The 20,700-nt window shown below is 39.4% G+C and overlaps 1 protein-coding gene across 1 annotated transcript in view; it reads right to left on the bottom strand.

Annotated features, from left to right (window-relative positions):
* Positions 1 to 3,743: 3,743 nt before the first annotated feature.
* Positions 3,744 to 20,700, bottom strand: part of LOC122550718 (putative ribonuclease ZC3H12C) — a 78,117-nt gene continuing 61,160 nt past the window's right edge. The window contains exons 5-6 of the mRNA XM_043691864.2: positions 12,850 to 12,956; positions 3,744 to 9,564 (exon numbers count right to left, since the gene is read on the bottom strand). Of these exons, the coding sequence (XP_043547799.1) occupies positions 8,189 to 9,564; positions 12,850 to 12,956 (1,483 nt within the window). The 3' untranslated portion in view covers positions 3,744 to 8,188. The remainder of the gene's footprint in view (positions 9,565 to 12,849; positions 12,957 to 20,700) is intronic.

The raw sequence follows: 20,700 nt of genomic DNA, 5'->3' as shown, positions 1-20,700 counted from the left end.
AATCAAAGATGTAAGACACATTCCAACTCAACAAAATTAAGACCTACTCAGATGCAACTTCCTACCATCCTATACACCAAAGTTTTTATCAACAATGCTTGCTTGGTTAGAAGGGAGTTCAAGAAAAAATATATCCCATGTACAATGGGAGGGTGATCAATACATGTTTATATCAAATCAAATAAGCAACCTCACCATAGATTTGGGTCATCGTACTGAGAGTTATGTATCTCAAAAGGGCTAGGAGCTTACGTAATTCAAGATGGCATTTCAACTATTTCAACACAGCATAAAACTGTGGTATCAAGTATCACAAGATTGCACATTTTTATTACATAAACAACCCAGTCAAACTACTGAAAATTACGTGACACTGACAAGTGCACTACTTGGGCTACAAGAACTCCACGTAAAAATACAGGTATATTGCTTCAATCTGATGAATTTTGGTAAAAACAAATGCAACTAATATCTTGCAGCTAATGACTAATGATTTTTCATAATTCCTTCAACGAATAGCCTGACCAAAGAAAGGTGTCAGATGCCTGTGGCTATACAATGCACCATGTCTCAATGACTACTGCCCAGTGGCCCTAATTTCAGTGATCACAAAGTGCTTTGAAAGGCTGGTCATGACATTAATCAACTCCTGCCTCCCCCCTACTCTTGACCCACTCCAATATGCCGACAGTAGGTGGAAGACCTAGGAAAATGGTGCACTGAGAACAACCTAGCTCCCAATGCCAGCAAAACCAACAAACTTATTACTGACTTTCAGCAGGATGTTACTCATATCCCCCTACACATTATCAGCACAGTGGTGGACAAGTGGAGTGTCAAGCTCCTGGGAGTGGTCATCCACAACAAGCTTTCTTGGGACTCTTCGGATGGATGCTTTGCTTTCAAATGTGTCTTCTTCCTGAGGCAGCTGAGGAAATTTGGCATGAAGGCAAATACCTTTACCAATTCTTATAGGTTTGCCATAGAGAGCATTTTGTCTGAATGTATCACTACTTGGTATGGCAACTGTACCATTCAAGATCGGAGACTGTTACAGAGAGTGGTGAACTCAGCCCGGACATGCACAAAGGCCCATCTACCAGGCCTGCTGTCAAGGAAAGGCCATCAGCATTCTGAAAGATCCAGCCCACCCTGGCAATGTTTTTCTCCAACCTCTACCATCGGGGAGAAGGACAGAAGCCTGAACCCATGGACCAGCTGGTTTCGTAACTAAGTTTCTACCCGACCGTTGTTAGAATATTGAATGGACTCTCAAACTCTTAACATGCGCCTGTATCTGTGTTTTTGTTTTTACCAGTTTACCTATTATTTACTATCTAAGCTACTTAACTCTGATCTGCACGTATTGCTCACAAGACAAAAGCTTTTCACTGTGCCTCAGTACACACGACAATCAATTCAACATCTCTCCAAATTTCCAACGGTCAGAGCATCAAGGGCATTTGTGGCAGACACAATGCAAAATTCAGACAGTACAGTACAGAAGAGATATCTAACAATAAAACACAGGAAGACTTTTCAGAAGTGTGTACCAAATGGGATAATTTCACCACACTGTCCCAGATCCAATTGTCTCATTGAATAAACGGCTCACACTGTCAAAATAGACATCATAAAAGGGTAATAAGATTTTCATGTTGGTACAATACACCCAACAGCAACATCCTTGGACATGGGCTTACAGTTACCAAAAATCATATTTGGAAGCCAAGGCAACCTTGCCACTCCATTATCTCAATTGGGGAGAATAAAGATGGTTCATAACTCATACAGATCTTGAATTGAATTTGGGACAGAAGGTTCAGTCCTACAAAAGGGCACATCAAAAAACAAAACAACTCATGAAAGTGTGCCAAACTTCAACTGTGCATAGAGACAAAAATTAACTTGAACAATGAGAGAGAGAAACAGACAGACAATTAGAAGGATGAACCACATGCTAACAATGCACAAGAGTCTCATGCACCAACAAATCAACATCCAAGTGGGAAGTATAATCTTGAGAAGGTTACTTTGAGATCTGGAAAGGGACTGTAAAACCACCTAAGTTATATAGACAATTTCAATAGAATCCATAAAATGATTGTTTTTTGTTGACAAAGAAGTCCTTTGCAATTTAGCTCCCTTTGTACAGCAACAGGCCCAAGTCAGTGACAAAAATGACAAGGAAAAATTACTCAATATATCTGTTATACTGGAAACCTTGTAACAGATTATGAAATATGTGAAATAATTTTATTCCTCCAATTATAAATATATGCTACATCTTTCACTGACTGCTTTCATAGGGAGCTGCCCTGGTGGCCTAGCCTACTATGTATTGAGCTCTTATCAAGCTTTTTCTTAAACATGGCAAATTCACCTCTCGTTCTGCAGTAGCAAAGGCATGTATCAGATGTATCTGTGACTGGTAGTGATCTAATATATTCAACCTTGACCAGGCACCAGTATTAAAACAAATAATTGTGGCTGAAAACTGTAGATGTGCAATTTGGATGATTTCCTGCACTGTCAGAAAATACCTCAAATTTTAGTGAAAGGAGTGGAGATCAGGGTAAAAGAAATGGTGAACATCCAGCAAAGAGAATAAAACAAAAACCACAAATATAATACTTTTATCCAGTCAGCATATTTTCCCAATTTCTGTTGTGGATGATAGAAATAATAGCCAAGGGGTATGGTCAGTGCTACGTACAATAGAGGATTTCTCATTATTTCAGCTGCTGGCTTCACTCATCAGAAATGTGGATTATGCTTGTCCATAAAGGTTGGAAAATGAATTCAAATCAGGCAGAATCATCCATAGAGTCATAGAGATGTGCAGCACGGAAACAGACCCTTTGGTCTAAACCGTCCATGCCGAGCAGATATCCCAACCCAATCTAGTCCCACCTGCCAGCACCTGGCCCATATCCCTCCAAAGCTTTCTCATTCATAAACCCATCCAGATGGCTTTTAAATGTTACAATTGTACTAGCCTCCACCATATCCTCTGGCAGCTCATTACACACACGTACCACCCTCTGCGTGAAAAAGTTGCCCCTTAGGTCTCTTTTACATCTTTCCCCTCTCCCCCTAAACCTATGCCCTCTAGTTCTGGACTCCCTGACCCCAAGGAAAAGACTTTGTCTATTTATCCTATTCATACCCACCATGATTTTATAAACCTCAAAAGATCACCCCTCAGCCTCCATCGCTCAAGGGAAAACAGTCTTAGCCTATTCAACCTCTCCCTGTAGCTCAGATCCTCCAACCCTGGCAACATCCTTGTAAATCTTTTCTGAATCCTTTCAAGCTTCACAACATCTTTCCGATAGGAAGGAGACCAGGTTGCACACAATAGTCCAACAGTGGCCTAACCAATGTCCTGTACAGCCGTAACATTACCTTCCAACTCCTGTACTCAATTCTCTGACCAATAAAAGAAAGCATAGCAAACGCCTTCTTCACAATGCTATCTACCTGCAACTCCACTTTCAAGGAGCTATGAACCTACACTCCAAGGTCTCTTTGTAATTATTCAACTGGAATTACAACGTGTGATTAGCAGCTCAATCATAAAACTACCTCTATTAGTAAATTTGGAAGGAGAAAGGTGACAGAAAATGGAAGAATGATATTGTTATTAAAATAGATTTAAAATACGACTGAGTGTGCCAAATAATGTGAAGAAAAGGCAAGTTAGTAGCAGAATCTGCAATTTCAAAAGTTGCACAATTCAAGGCACTAATAAAAAGGTGTTTTTATTTTTATTCCAGAAATTTGCCTATAGTTTCTAATGTGGAAGAAAACAATTTCTCTATGTCAAGTTAAAACACTGTACATGCAACTTCTAAGATATTTAAAACTGATTCTGTACAATACAAACAAAGCTAGGATATTGCAATAACAGATTAGAATTCAACCCAAATTTTTGACAGTGCGCACAGAATAACAAATGGCCCAATCCCTATACAATTAGGTTTCAGTTATGAATTTTAAAGCTGACGAAGAATAATAAATAAGCAAAAGTAATATATTTACACTACTAAACATTACACAAAAAACTGCAATAATTTAGCAGTAAACAATTAAGATGAGATTACAAACAGACTAATTTAATTATTGCATAAATCAGCTCAGACCTTCAATATAACCCCTTCATAAAGTTATGACTACAAGTTTACTATAAAAGGTGTGTAAAGCAGCTTATAGCAATTTATGGCTATTTTACTCTAACCTATTTTACATGTTGTGCAATAATCTATCATGCCATTTAAAATGTATACATACATAATTATTGCAAGTTATAAATATGCTTATAAGATATCACCAGTGCAAGTGCCATGGAAATATTTGTATTAGGAATTTTAATATTCTCACCACTATCCCCTTACCACGTAGACATAGTGGGGCACAACAGTAACAAAATGAACAACATGTCACTTTTGGTAGATATAAGTACAATAAATTGTCATTGAATTTTATCAATCACCAGCAAGCATCCTTTCAGGTTTCATTTAGATTTCCTGTTTCTACTTACAAGGGATAAAAATAAGCTCAAGATGTTAAAATAGACCAGGAAATTCTTATAATTGATGAAACCTAACATAAAAGTAATTATGGATAATGTATTGAAAAGTAATAAAAATTGTTGACAAGATTAAAATTCAATGGAATAACAAACCTCAGTTTTGTCTAACATTAAAATATAGAGAGGTAATTGGAAAAGTATTTTAATTTGTGTGGCTGGATATTCACACAAACATCAAAACTAATTTATCACAAGCAGATCTATTAGAGTTAAAGCTGGACTACAACAATAACTGTGCATAATATCTGCGTGACATCACAACCCTAACATGCTTAAATTTTTTAAAGCAGATATATACATTTGAATGTAAGGTGTAATAAAAACAACTAATTGAAGTTTGAAAATGTTGACAAATATGCCTTGAAATTGTAGAATACAAAATGATACAATCAATAAACTGTTACATTTGAAAACTATTTGATAAATTAGTCATTTGGCACCAAAGGATATGGCACCTAAATGCAGGAAAGGGGTGGTAATTATTAACAAATATCTCAAAATTTTAATCTTTACCCAAATATATGAAAACATCAATAACTTTGCAACAGACATATTAGATTTTATAGTACCAATACAAATGAAGGTTTATAAATGGTACTGTAGAATGTGTGCAATTCAAAAATCAACAATGTTGTAGCTGAGCAAGGAAACTAACAATTACTATTATTGTATACAACAACTTGTTATGGATATGTGCTGAACATGGTTCAGAGTATCAGTTATGGCTATAAGCTCAATGCCCTGTTAAAAAAGCATTCATACCCAAAGTCTACTTAGTGTGACACATAGTGTCACACAAGTAGTGTAAAGGTTATTCTATTAGGTGTGTTTGGACATGGTTTTGGAACCATTTTACCAAGTTCCCTGAAATTTTCATTTTTTCTCCTGCTTGACTTAGTTTTATAATACACAATTAATGGAAACGTCCATTCAAATTTGTAGGCTTCATTGGCTTTCTAAGCAGACTGCAAGATGGTATGCTGCATGGAATCCATATTTTACTTAAGGAGGGATCAAAGAAAAAATTATCATTGCCTAGCACTGGTCGATTCTACTTCATTACTGGACAGCTGATAACTCTTAAAATGCACTGAAATCTGTTGTTTCTACGGCTTTCAATAAGGAAAAATGGTGAATGAATACAGTATATAATTTCCAACTTTGACAACACAGACTGTAATGGTTTTAAAGATGGTGACAATAAGGCTTGCTTTTTCATCTATCATGAGGTAGACACAGATTACAAAAAATGAGTGGGTGGGCAAATCTAAACGGTGGGGGATGTCTGAAGTTATCAGCATTAAAATGAGAAACAAGGCAAGAGGTCAACTAATCAGGCAGCATCTGTGGAAAGAGAAACAGGTTTTCCTCCCCACCGATATTACCAAATCATTTCAGCATTTTCTATTTTCATTTTAGAGCACCGACACATGCATTACCTTGCTTTTTTTAAAACTGGGAAACATTAACATTTAGAGGGACCCGGATGTCCTTAGACTCAAATTTAGCAAGTTTATTGAAACGTCAGTTTAGCTTTTATTACGAAAGGATTGGAATATAAAAATGAAGTCTAACCACATTTGTAGAGGGCCTAGGTGAGATCATACCTAGACTACTGCAATTTTGGTTTCGTTGCCTTGGAAGTACAACAAAGGTTGTGTGGTCGATGCCTCTTATTCCCATGTTTATGAGAGTTATCACCAAAATATTTAAAATTCTCAAGGGATGTGAATAGATAGATGCTGGCTTTGGACTCTAAAACTAGGGGCCACAGTGTCAAAATAAAGGGTTGGCCATTTAGAAAAGTGATGAGGAGAAATTTCTTTACACAAACTGTTGATTCTTTGAATCATCAATGCAGAGAACAATCAATGTTGTCATCGTTGAATACATTCACATGACAGACAGATTAATTTTTGCTTAAGCAAATTAATGGATGAGAACAAATGCAGCAAGATGGAACTAAAATAGAAGATTGCCATGATTTTAATGAATGGTGGAAGAGGTTCATGGGGGATGGCCAACATGCTCTTATTCCTTATATTTCCCTTTCAAATGTATGAGATCATTAAGAAGCATAAATATCATGGAGGAGATTTGATTAGGCTGTAATGTTACATTTTATTTCCTTTCAGTAGTTTTGCTTTAAATTGAGGCTCATCCTATCACCTTCAATTGAAATTATACTTGATTACAGTAATTCTTCACAAATTACAACTATACCTTTTAGCTAACTGGTAATCTGCTTGTTTCAGAGGATAACAGTATAGAGCTATAACTACATTTAAAATTTCAGTTAACAGTCCCCCACAGGGTGACATCCCATTTTGCAGCCTGGCCATGAAGACAAAGAGACACATTACAAATTCAACAGATGATTGATCGGTCAGAGCTGAAACTCAAAAGCTGTAACTACAGGATTATGCCGAAACAGTGAGAAAAAGAATTACTTTTGCAATTGCACATTAGACGCGGTACTTTTTTTAAAAAAAACAATTGGGTTTTCATTTCTACTTGCACAAATACAAGATTTTGCTGTGCGGGATGCATGGTTTTAACTTGAATGCTTTCCAACCAATGAAAACCAATAAAACAAAAATTCGACAAACTGATATACAATTTCAAAGATCTGGTAAAATGTTGCCCAAATGGTCCCTAATTACGTGTACACACATTTGTGTATTTACAGTAATACTAAATATATTTAAAACTGTACTGTAATTTTATTTTAAAAAAGATACAATTTGTATCAACAATGAAAGGTCATTTCTGGCCAATCAGGACTTTGCTTAAAGCTGAAATGCATTCAACAGCCAAACAGAATAGACAGTCAAAAACACTACTCCTAGGATGAATACAACATTGCAGCTAGCAAAGTCCATTAAAAATACCAGAAACAACACTTAAACTAAACAATCTGTTTGTTTCTAGTTTTTTTAAAAAAAATTGTGGCAAGATAAATCAGGCCCTCTCATAATATCACAGCCTGAGTCCATTAATAAAAATCAGTAAAAGATAAATCTTAAAATGCTTAAACTAATTTAAATTTTTTTTATTGCAACCTCAAAACTTAGTATCTATTAATATCAAATAATAACTGTTACGCCTGACCAACTAGGAATGACCATTAATTAAAGGTCAGCAAACATTTTGGATCATACTATAGTATTCAGTTAGTGATAAGGCTGAAACCTGCCAATACAAGTCTTTACCACCAACACATTCTCAAAATGCTAAAAGGAAAAGTGCCATAAGCTACTAAATGTATTGTTTTGAGTAAAATATCAGACTTCCTACTTATATCTTCATGTTAAAGCTGCAATATATTATGGAGACAATAGATCAAATCGCCAGTATTTAACTTTTTTAAAAAGGTGCTTTAGCATATACATTTTGTTTCCTGTAGCAAACTAGCTTTAAATAACACAATAATTCTAAAACTTGTTGATAAAAACACATGAAGAATTCCCTTTGCAGAGGGTACTGCTTTGTACTATATACTCTAATTTTATCTCCTTGTTTGAAGAATCTCAAATGCGAGCAAACTCAGCCTTCGTGCTGAGAAATAAAAACATCAAAATGATGCATTTCAATTCAATAACCCAGTTTTGACTTTTCCGCTAGAATCACTGCAGCAAGTTGCTGGGCATCAATCATGTGAGGATTTCTTTTCATTACCACCCGCACAAGGTCAGCTGGAAATATGTTGCACAGATTTATAAAGATCTTGTCACGGGCATCCTGTAACCTTTGTGGATTTAGAGGTTCAGGAGGTAAGCCATTCCATGGCATCCTCCAAGTCTGCTCCCTTTTCTCAGGTAAACTTTGGAATGTGAACTGATCATAACATGGCTGAGTTGGATTGTTTGGTAATGAATATCCTTGTGCATAACCATAAGAATCCAAACCATAGCCAAGCCTGTTCCAACTGGCAAATGTTTCCTGACCTGTGTAAGGTTTTCTGTGTCTCACTGGCAGGTTTTCATACAAACGTGAATCTGAAAAACTTTCTATTCTTGTAGTTCCTAGAGCTCTCCCCATATGCATGTTTTGTGGATGCTGGGCATTGAGGGGTACTGGGCAATATTCACTCGGACAACTGGAGCGGGCTCCAATTACCGGATGTTGTAAATGTGATGCCATACAAGAAGCTGAAGTTTTGTGTAGTGGTTTTTGCTCTTCTTGGCCATAACTTTGTACTCTTGTTACAGGATCATGATAACCACAAAGAAAGGGCTGATGTCGATTATGATATTGGTGACATTTAAGATTTTCCTCAAGCACTGTAACTGGAGAACTTGGGTAGGCTCGTTCATTATAGCCAACATATGAATCGCTGCTGCCACAGCTAATACTACCTTCACTACTACAATCAGAACCTACATGGTCGAGTCTGTATTCTTTATCTACAGAAAACTGATCAGGGCTATGTGTACCAGATACACCAAGATTATGATATGGATTCATCATGGAATGATATCCTCCATCAACAGGAGAGTCACATTTTGGATGTTGATTATAGGTGGTGTGTGCTCCATGGCTATTGTTCACCAGAATTGTTGAGTACTGTGCTGGCACTCCTGATTCTTGTGTCAAAACGTGCATTCCAGAACCTGATACTGTACAACCTTGGACCTTTGCAGCTGAAGGATTTGATGCACCAAGAAGAGAAGGCACAGACCTGGTTTCCAATCTGGTTTTATTGCTGAGTTTTTCTTCAACCTCATTATAAAGAGGGGCTTGTATACTTGGGTCAGACTGTCTTTTTGGAGCTGTACACTTGACATCAAACATGCCTTCAGTCTTGGTATTAGTTGGAACACTGTTGCTCTTCACCAAACCGTCATTAGTGGTTTTCATTATTGAGTTCTTTGCACTAGCACGAAGTTCGTCAGCCACAGAACGTTGAGGCTGTGTACCTCGTTCTGGGTGGTAGTATTTACATTTGTGGCCATAAGTGCACTTTTTTCCTGTTGAAAACACAAAAGTGGGTTTTATATAAATGCTGCCAAATAAATGTGCCATTTAATTATTTAAAAAAGGAGTTAAAAAATTGTTATTCTACCTAGCTTATTACAAAATATCATCTTTCTATAAAAAGGAACCTATTGCAGATGCAACCAAAGAAAACTTGGATTACTTGTGGGCTAGTCATACAATTACAAACAAGAGTTTGGATACATAAAAAATATTCAAATTATTCATGCAACATGACAGTTCAGCAATTATTGGACTGAGAATTAGATCAACTCCTGGTTAATCACTCTTCTGCAGTGCTCTAATTGTCACTTTTGGTTTTCTCCATTTTGAGAGAATATTCATCTGAGGGGATCCTAATTTGCAATGTCTTCAATATAGAAGGACACACACACAAAAGTAAAAAAAGGGCATAACTTTGTCAGGAATAAATTATTTTACACTCCAGTACTGGCAAATTTGATGTTAACTGTACATTTAAGTATCCTTAAGGAGATACTTAAATGCTTCCAACGGAAATATATTCCAGAAGGGAAAATAGACTGTGGGGAAAGACACCCATGGCAAAGCAAGGAAGTCAAAAGTAATATAAAAACAAAAACCAAGGTATAACCATATTGCACAGGTGAGTGGCAGATTGGAAGATTGGGAAACTTCTAAAGATCAAAGGGGTACCAAAAACAAGCCATAAAAAGAGCAAAGATAAATTATGAAAGAAAACTTCCATAAAATCTAAAACCAGATAGCAAAAAAAAGTTTCTACAAATTAATAGTGTGGAACACAAATGGTGGAGTCACTAAATCAATATTTAGCATCAGTTTTCATACTGGACAACACTAGTACCATCCCAAATTACAAAACACACAGGTTATAGAAACTGAGGAAATTATAACAATTAATACTAGGGAAAAGTACTGAGTAAACTATTGGGATGAAAGCAGACAAGTCCCCAGGGCCTAATGGTCTACATCCTAGGGTCATAAAGGAAGCAGAAACAGAGATGGTGGTTCCTTTAGTAATAGTATTCCAACATTCCCTGGATGTGGGAAAGGTTCCAGCGGTTTATTCAAAAGGGAAAGACACAAAGTAGGAAGCTACAGACCTGTTAGATTAACATGAGTCATTAGGAAATTGTTAGAATCCATTACTTAGGAAGTAATAACAGGATATTTAGAAAGCGACAAAGCAATCCATCAGAAGCAGCATGGCTTTACGAAGGGTAAGTTATGTTTGACTAATTTGCTAGAGTTCTTTGAAGATGGAACAAGGTGGATAATGGGGATCCCTTAGTTACTGTATATTCAGACTTCCAGAAAGCATTTGATAAGGTACCGCACAAAAATTTAATACAAAAGTTAAGATCACATGGGGTTAGTTTCTTAGCTTGGAGAGAGGATTGGCTAACCAACAAAAAGTAGGCAGTTGGGATAAATGGGTCTGTTTCTGGTTGGCAAGATGTAACTAGTGGGGTGCCACAAGGTTTGATCCTCAGGCACCAACGAATTACAATCTATATTAATGAATTGGATATGGGGATAGAAAGTGCTATAGCCAAATAACACTAAAATAGGTATTAGTCAGTTGCAGTGAAAAAATAAATTTACAAATGGATATGGACAGGTTAGATGAATGGGCCAAAATTTGGCAGACCAAGTTTAGCATGAATAAGAGAGAGGGTATCCATTTTGGTCAAAGGAATAGAAAGGCAACTTATTATCAAAAAAGAAACATCAGAGTGCTTCTGTGCGGAGGATCTGGGTGCCCTTGTGCATGAATCACAGATATTATGTAGGTACAGCAGGTGGGAAGACAAGTGGAGTTTTAACATTTATTGCGAAAGGAACGGTGTAAAAATAGGTAAGTATTGCTGCAGTTGTACAGGCAAAACGAGACCTCGAGTACTGCATAACCATTTTGGTCTCCTTGCCTGAAGAGGGATGTAGTTTCATCGGAGGTAGTTCAGAGGTGGTTCACTAAATTCATGAGAGATGTGGGGTTTGCCTTATGAAAAAAGACTGAGCAGTTTTGGCCTATACTCTCTGGAGTTTAGTGCATTGAGAGGAGCTCTATTTGAGGTACAAGGTGAAGGGGATTAACAAAGTAAATGCAGCAAGGATGTTTCCTCATACAGGGCAATCCAGAACGAAAGGTCATAGACTTAGGATAAGGGACAGCAGATTTAACATAGAGAGATGGGGAGAAATAATTTCTTTCAAAGGGGTACGAATCTGTAGAATTCACTACCTCAGAGTATGGTGGACAGATAGCGCTTCGGTTTCATGTTTCACCTACCAACTGAACCACAACGGACGCCACGAGCAGAATTTAATGCCGATACTCCTACTGGAGGCAAGGTTGGACATTAACTGAATGGAAGTGCGTGGAATACCTTGTCTTTTCAACTCTGCCTGACTGAGTCAGGAGCAGGTTGGCTCATGGGCAGCCTTTCTACCCAGATACTAATTGAGGGCCTGAAGCTGGAATTAATGCCCACTGTGGAGCATAAGCCTACTGTCTCAGATATGTACAAGCAGGAGGAATCACTTGCAGGAAGAACGAAAAGTAAACCCCGGGTCCCTAATGTGCCCCTCCTTCACAGTGCTTGATTGAAAAATCTGACTTGGGGAAAGGTAGTCTGCTGAGGGCTTCTAGCCCATACTTTGTTCAGATCGCACAGCCATCAACCCTGTCCTGCAACCCATATCATGCCCTCATTCACTTGTGGCCTGACCCCTTGGTTATCCTAGGTCTCCGAGTACACTGTTCCCAATGTAGCCACACACCTTGGGAATATTAAGCATTTTATACAACAGATCTTTCCCAATGGAAGTTGTATAAGACTTCACCAATTCTCCAGCCAGCAGGCAAGCCCCCATCACATGAACTAAGTTTCACCTCACGTGGATATATGTAAGTTCAAACTCAGATTTGATAGAATTAATTTTTGACTTGTTGGTTAGGTAAAATTTAATGACAGGATGTACTCCTTCTGCCTATGAGTTATTTTAACATTCATTTAAAGTACAAGTCTCAGCTGATAAATATCTGTACCTTAGGAATTAGCCCCCCATGTAAAAAGGTTTATAGTCAAGACTGTTCAAATCAAAGTATATTTTGTTTCTACACATATTCAGGCAGTAGCCAAACTACAAATACAGACTATCTTGTTGATTTTTTGAAAAGAAAAGGGTTTAATCTCTCTCCTTTGCCGAATACTACCCAAATGACATTGTGAAATTCTGACGTAGCACCAATGTATATCTGAAAATCAATATACCATATGGACATGGCTGCTTCTTATGTTCAGGAACAACAGGCCGCTTCCTCAGAAAGTTATCCAAGCTGGGGCCATGGCGACCCAAAGGATCATCAGGTGGCATGAATCTGAAATTAAATCAAACGCATGTGATAACTATATACACAAGACAAAGTGATATTATCACCAACCAATCAGTAAAAATTTGGATGTCGACTAATATGACAGGTTCTAGACGGAGTTTGATTGAAATACCATATAGGAAAATGAAAACTTAAAAAAAGTCAGCCACTCAGTCAAACCAATCCACTCCAACAATTCAGTGAGATTGTGGCCAACGTTGTTTTTTGCAACCCTTCACGTTTTAATATGTAGAAATCTATCAATCGTAGTCTCTAACATAGTCGATGAGTGGACCTCACAATCCTCTGGATCACAATTCCGAAGGACACCCCCACCAGTTCTGGACCACTCAGCCAGGGCAAACATTAGAGGGATCTTGGTGGACACATCCATAGATTCTTTAAGGCAATAGGATAGGTGAAGGTGGTGGTAAGGCACATGGGATCCTTTGTTTTTTTTTCATTAAGGCACTGAAAGAAGAGCAAGGAGGTTATGATGGAGCTATATATAACATCAGTTAGGCCACAGCTGGAGGACTGTGTGCAGCTCTGTTTGCCACACTACAGAAATCACACTAGACAGTGTGCAGAAGAGATTCACCAGGATGTTGCCTGGGCTGGAGTGATTTAGCTGTGAAGAAAGACTAGATAAGCTTGTGTTATTTTCCTCAGAACACTGAAGGTGGACGGTGAATTTGATTGCAGATGTACAATGTTCTGAGGGGAATACAGACAGTTTAGATAAGGAATAACTTGGCAAGACAATTGTGCAAGTGACCATAATATGGTGAAATTCCTCATCAAGATGGGGAATGATGCAGTTGTTTCTGAGACTAGGGTCCTAGATCTAAATAGAGGAAATACAATGGCATGAGCCAAGAACTGGTCATAACAGATTGGGGAACGTTAGAGGGATGATGGTGGAAAGTCAATGGCTAACATTTAAAGTGTGTACGGATGAATTGCAACAACTATTTATTCTGGGAGGGCACAAAAATAAAATGGAAAAGGTGGCCAAGCCAAGGCTTACAAAGAGACAAAGTGAGGACTGCAGATGCTGGAGATCAGAGTCAAGAGGTGTGGCACCGGAAAAGCACAGTTGGTCAGGCAGCATCCGTGGAGCAGGAGAATCGATGTTTTGGGCATAAGCCCTTCATCGAGAATGGGGGTGGGGTGGAGTGTGCTGAGATATAAATAGGACAGGGGAGGGAGGTAACTGGGAAGACGATAGGTAGATGCAGGTTGGTGGGGAGGGGGTGATAGTGATAGGTCAGAGGGGAGGGTGGAGCGAATAGGTGGGAAGGATGATAGACAGGTAGGACAGCTCAACAGAGCAGTGTGGAGTTGGAGGGTTGGATCTGAAATGAGGTGGGGGGAGGAGAGATAAGGAAACTGGTGAAGTCGGTGTTGATGCTGTGTGGTTGAAGGGGCTTACGTAGGAAATTTCAGATAGTATTAGATCCAAGGAAGTACACAAATTGGCCAGAAAAAAACCCCAACAGATCTGAGGAATGGAAGGCGTTTTAGAATTCAGCAAGGAAGACAAAGGAAATAATAAAGAAAGGGGACAGTAGAATTTGACCAAGCTGGCAGGGTACATAAAAACTGACCAAACATTTTAAAGGTATATAAAGGGAAAAAGATTTGTGAAGACAAATATGGATTTCAGAGTCAGAAGCAAGGGAATTATAACGGGGAACAAACAAATGACTGACCAACTAAATACCCACTTTGATTGTGTTCACAAAGCAGGACACAAGTAACATACTAGAAAATGTTGGGAAACACCAGGTTTATTGAGAGAGGGGAACTGAAGAGACCCTAGAAATAGTGGATGCATTGGTGGTCATCTCCCAGGATTCTATAGACAAACAATTCCTACAGATTGGAAGGTAGCTAGTGTCTCTATTTAAAAAAAAGGGAGACAGACAGAAAACCAAGAATTCTAGATCAGTCACCCTAACATCAGTAGTGGAGAAAATGCTAGAGTCTGTGATACAAAGGGTTTAACAACTGGCTGGATCAGGTAGAGTCAGCAATGATTTATACAAGTGAAGCCATGCTTAACAAACGTACTGGAATTGTTCAAGGACGTAATTCGTACAGTTGAGGAGAAGCAGCTAGTGGATGTGGGTTTCAAAAGGCTTTTTACAAGTCCCATGCAGCACGAGTTTTTTTTTGGGTGGGGTGGTCAGGTTATTGAAATGGGTTAAAAAACAAGTTGGCAGACAGGAAACTAGGTAGGAATGAATGAACATTTTTTTCAAAGTGGCAGCAGTCATTATTGACGACTAGGAATCAGTGCTTGGACCTGAGCTAGTCACAATATATAAATAATTTAAATAAGAGAACTAAGTAATACCTCCAAATTTGCAGCTGACGCAGAGTTGGGTGGGTGGGTGAGCTGTGATTAGGAGGCCAGAGTGATTTAGACAAGCTAAGCGAGTGGGCAAACGTATAGCAAGCACAGTTCGAATGTGGATTAATGGGAGGTTATCCACTTTGGGAGCAAAAAACAAGGCAGCTGTTTATTATCTGAATGGCTATAAATTGAGGGGGCACGTGCAATGAGGCCTGCCTATCCTCGTATAACAGTCATTGCAGTCCTGAAGAAGGGCTTATGCCCGAAACATCGATTCTCCTGTTCCTTTGATGCTGCCTGACCTGCTGTGCTTTTCCAGCAACACATTTTTAAGCTCCAACATTTAAAAGGCGTCTGGATGGGTAAATGAATAGGAAGGGTTTACAGGGATATGGGCCAATGCTGGTAAATGAGACTAGCTTTATATAGGATATCTGGTCGGCATGGATGAGTTGGACTGGTCTGTTTCCATGCTGTACATCTTTATGACTCTATGAAGATGAGTTTGTTTGGAATTATGGTGTTGAAAGCAGAAGTGAAGTCAATAAGTAGGAGCCTGACGTAGGTATCCTTCTTGACTTGATGTTCCATTGATGAATGTAGGGCCAGGTAGACGGTGTTTGCTGTGGACCTGTTTCACCGGTAGGCAAATTGCCAGGCATCAAGCCAATCTGGGATGTTGGAGTTGATGAGAGCCACGACCAATCTTTGAAACACTTCTTAATTACAGATGTCAGAGCCACTGGATAGTGGTCATTGAAGTATGTTGAATAATTTTTCTTAGGCATCGGGCTGATTGTAGCTCATTCTTTTAAACTTCAGTAAACATGGGTCATGTCTATTCAATATTTCTTCATCAGACAGTCCCTCCATTCCATAAATTAGTTCTTTTCACCCCATCTATGGCAAGTACATATTTCTTTAGGCGAGGAGACCATAACTGCACACAATTCTCCTAAGTGTGGTCTCAACGCTGTACCATATAATTACACAATAATATTTTTAATAGTATACTAAAATCCTCTTGTAATAAAGGTCAACATACCATTCATCATCTAAATTATTTACTGGACCTGCATGGTAACTTTCAGTGACTAACATCAAGGACACAAATTCCCTTTGAGATCCCAGTCTCCCTCTATTTAAGAAATAGTCTATTCTTCTGCTTTTCCTATGGTTGACTTCAGTTTTCTCCACTTCGCATTCCATCTGCAAATTCTGGCCACTCATTTAGCTTCTCCAAAATTCTCAAGTGTCTTGAGATGATCCTCAACTCCCACTCCCATCTAGTTATATCATCCGAAAATCTGGAATGGTTACATTTAATTCCCACATCTAAATCACTGACATAGACTGTAATTGGCTGGGACAGCAAGCACTGATCTTTGTGGCACCCCAATAATCAGCCTGCCAACCTGAAAATTACCTTTATTTTGAAACGGTTTTCTGATAATTAACCAGTTAACAATCCATGCCAGTGTATTCCTGCATCCCTATGTGCTTGAATTTTATATACCTAATTGTGTGGGATATCATCAAAGCCTTCTAAAAATCTAAACAGATAAAATGGACCTATAGCATCCCCTTTATTCTGCTTGTTACTTTCTTTAAAAAACTCCAACAAGCTTGGCAAATGTGCTTTCTCTTTTTTAATCTATGTTCATACTTCCCAATACTGAGTGTATTGTTATCACATTCCTTATTGTAACTCAAGCACGTTTCCTTTGACTGATGTTAAGACTCAAAAGGTCAGTAGTTCCCCCATTTTCTTTCTCCCTCCTTTCATAAATAATTAGGTTATATTTGCCACCTTCCATTCCGCAAGAACATTCCAGAGTCTACTGAAATTTTGAAATAGGACCATCAGAGCACCTTTCTCTATAGTCGCCTCTTTCAACATTCTGGGGTGCAGACCATCTGTTCAGGGAGTTCTTTACTATTAATATCCAGCAGTTCCTCATTTACTTTAGTGCTTAGATTCTCCATTATTTCTTAAACTTTAAGGTATATTTCTCTGGGAAACAAATGCAATGCGCCATTTTCTTATTCTCCATTATATTTTTTTTTCCTCTGCTTGTAATGGATTCATTTGCCTTTGCTAATCTTTTCCTTTTTACACACTTATAGAAACTTTTAATTTTTTTGTGCTTCTCATTCATTTACTCTAACATTCTATCTGCCTTTTGTTAACTTTTTTCTTGGTCTTCCTTTGCAGAATTCAATGTCATTCTCAATCCAGAGACTTACCATTTTTGTTTTGGCAACTTTATAGGATTCTCTCTTCGATCTAAGCTATAGTTGGAACACTTACCTTGTTAGGTTGTGTATTAAAAGAAATATATTTTTATCCTGATGAATTCTTTAAATAGTAGCTATTGTTTGTCTACAATCATTCCTTTCAACACAGATCTCCAATCTTACCTTGTCCAATTTGCCCCTCATGTTTTCTTGGTGTCTTACGTGTAAATAAAAAAAACAAAGGTTTTACAGAGGCCGGAATGATGTGAACAAGACTCATGGCAGAATTGGAGGACAAGTCCAACAAGATTCATGTTCACATTGAGAACATCTCAATCCATCTTTTATGCTTGTGACAAGTGGCATGATGAATTTCCTGTTCGGTAACAGTGAGTTGCCAATTAAGGGGAATAATTGCTCGTTAATAAATCAACTTAGCTCACTAACATTCAGCTGCATACATTATCAAACCCCCCCAATAAGCTAGATGTAAAGAAAACGCAGCTTGGAAATTAGAGCAGGTACTTAGCAGATGCAGCTTGCAACTTGCTGTGAAGGACTTCTGGTGTTACGTACAACCAAACTACACCACAGGGCACGATTCATGGGAACCAGCTGCAGGTACACCTTCTCTATGGACATTGGCACATACTGACCCCACAGGACCATCACGGCAACTCTCTAATACATTGGCAGTGTGCTCTTGAAGAACAGACTTGTAGGGTGCACCAAACAGCATTGAAAGACTGCTATTAGGATATTGTGCACACAGGGACTAAGACCTACCTAGCTCATGGAATGGAGCAGGCTGCATCTCAGGGCTGCTCCTAGTGCTCACTCATTTAGTGCTTACTTGCATGCTCACAGCATCCATGCCTTGCCTTGCTAGTTAATGTAGTCGCACAATGGTGAATTCTAAACCAAGGTATACAGTAAGGCAACCCACACAGAGCAAACCCTTAATTTCAAAAGCAACTGTCCCAACACCCACAAACCAGACACCAGAATTCACAAACACCAACAGGCAGTAAAACAATATGAACAATTCCTATTCATCGCCATACACACAAACAAGGAGGGCCATCAATTCGACTGGATAATGTAACCATCTTTGGTCAAGCTAACCAAAGACACACATGAGCATTTCTAGAGCCTGGTTCTCAGCCTAGAAGGCTATCAATTGACCTGTGGAAATGGATCCTACATAGGAGCCACTGTGGAGCTGGACTGTAACAGACCAGGTCAGATAGATAATGAGCTTAGTAGTACAACAATGCTTAACTGGAAGGTGCACCAATGATGTTACCTAGTAGGGTGATGAAACGTCTGCATGCAAACTAACCAACTCAGCAGGCAAACTAACTACCAGTGCTAACGCAGTATCAGTGTTGCACCTCCCTGCCCCAGACATCACTGATCAACTCATTCACACAAACACTTTTGGCCACAGAGTTGTGAAAGAATAGGGACGTTGTAGGTGGAGGACCAAAAGGTGTCAGCAGCATCCATTGCGCTTTATACACCTTATTCCTCTTGCTTCCAGAAGATGCAGCAAGGTTTCACTGCAGATATCCAGCCATGGAAAATCAAGTTATGGCACATACTATAATAACAGCATTTGGGGCTACACAGAGGCAAACCACCAAATGCAAGGTGAAAGCTGGGACTTGCATTTATGACAAAGCGCCCTCAATAAGTCTTGTTCCTTTTTTTTTCCATGACATCTTACTGCATTCCCTGGCCCCACAGAGGAGATGGAGGGAGCCTGCTCGCCAGTGGAGCCCAATGGAATTAAAAGTGTGTTTGGAGGATCCCCAGCTTTGGTCTGGATGAGCCAGACATGCCCGGAGTCATCTTGCTAGATATAATTTGGGCCTCCTCAGTGTGACCTTCCATCCTGCCTCTCTGACCCTTGGATGTAGAGGCTCTGGCCCTGCTAGAACATCCTTTGCATGCTGTATGTGGTACCTCCTCTGGCTGGATGACTTCTGGCACCACCTTTTCTCCTTGTGAAGAAGAGAGATACCTGCAGGGCATGCCAGGCTCCCTGTCCCTCTGTTGTCATCTCCTCAATCCAGAGTGGGGTCTTGTGAACAGCCTCTCCGGCAGATTCACAGTAGCTGGACTTGGCTCGCCATGGCTACTGCTGCTGATGTGTCCATCAAAGCAGACAGTTGTGTGACTCACTGCACTACTGCAGCTTCTGTACAATGAGAACCATTGTGTCCCACAAACCTGTCCGCCACTCCTGTTCCTCCTTGCACACATATGAAGTCCCTCATTGGTAACACTGCAGGCTGCTTTCCTACCCGAGGCTGAGCAAGTCCTGAGCAATAGGGACTTAGGATGCTTCCTTCGTGGCCAGCTGTGAAGCTGTCACAGTGAGATGCTCACCAGATTGTGCCCCAAGCCTAGAGTTCCCACTGAGGTGTAGTATCTGAGAGCTGATTTCGGTGGTGGGGGGGGGGGGGGAAGCCTAGTTCTTTTACTCCCCAAGGTCTTGGTTCTTGCACCCTCAGGAGGTTGAAATGGTCACTTGTGGTGGAGACACTGGCTTCTCAATTTACGTGGTAGATATGTTGGTGGTATTTGTAAGACGCAAGAGAAAGTAATCAGTCACAGCCTTCGGTTAGAAATGGTGTGTACTGAATTACACAGTGAGGTTGATGTGAGAGCTATAGTGAAATGAATAATGGTACTTACTGAGTTGAAGAGGACATGAATGGGAAATGCCCACAGGCATAGCTCTGATCTTCTTATGTAAGAGCCAGGATTTGCTCTTCTTATGGGGTGAGGAGCCGAATGTCTGACACACCTCCACCCATATGGAGTCTCTTTGCCCTAATATAAGCTTTCTTCTGCAATGAGAAAGGAACTCAGTGAGTGAGATGCAAGTGGGTGGCACAGCTGCAGGTGCTCCAAGGAGACAGTTCATATAAGGCTAGTGATGATAGCAAGTGAGGGAAAATGTTGCAAACAATAGTATGAGTGAATTTGCAGAGAGAAGAGTGTGGCATCCTGGCACAGTACAGGAGGTCATTCACTTTCTTATAGCACTGCTGGCGTTCAGGAAAATTATTCCTTTCCCTTGTCCGACCCCCTCCATCATAACCTTGCATCCTTGTTAGTGATTCACTATGCTATCTTCCC

This window comes from Chiloscyllium plagiosum, unplaced genomic scaffold, assembly GCF_037043375.1.
Source record: "Chiloscyllium plagiosum isolate Xiang-an unplaced genomic scaffold, Cpla_swu_hap1 HiC_scaffold_6, whole genome shotgun sequence".
In the NCBI taxonomy this organism is placed as follows: domain Eukaryota; kingdom Metazoa; phylum Chordata; class Chondrichthyes; order Orectolobiformes; family Hemiscylliidae; genus Chiloscyllium; species Chiloscyllium plagiosum.
This window is presented reverse-complemented; position numbering and strand designations above follow the sequence as displayed.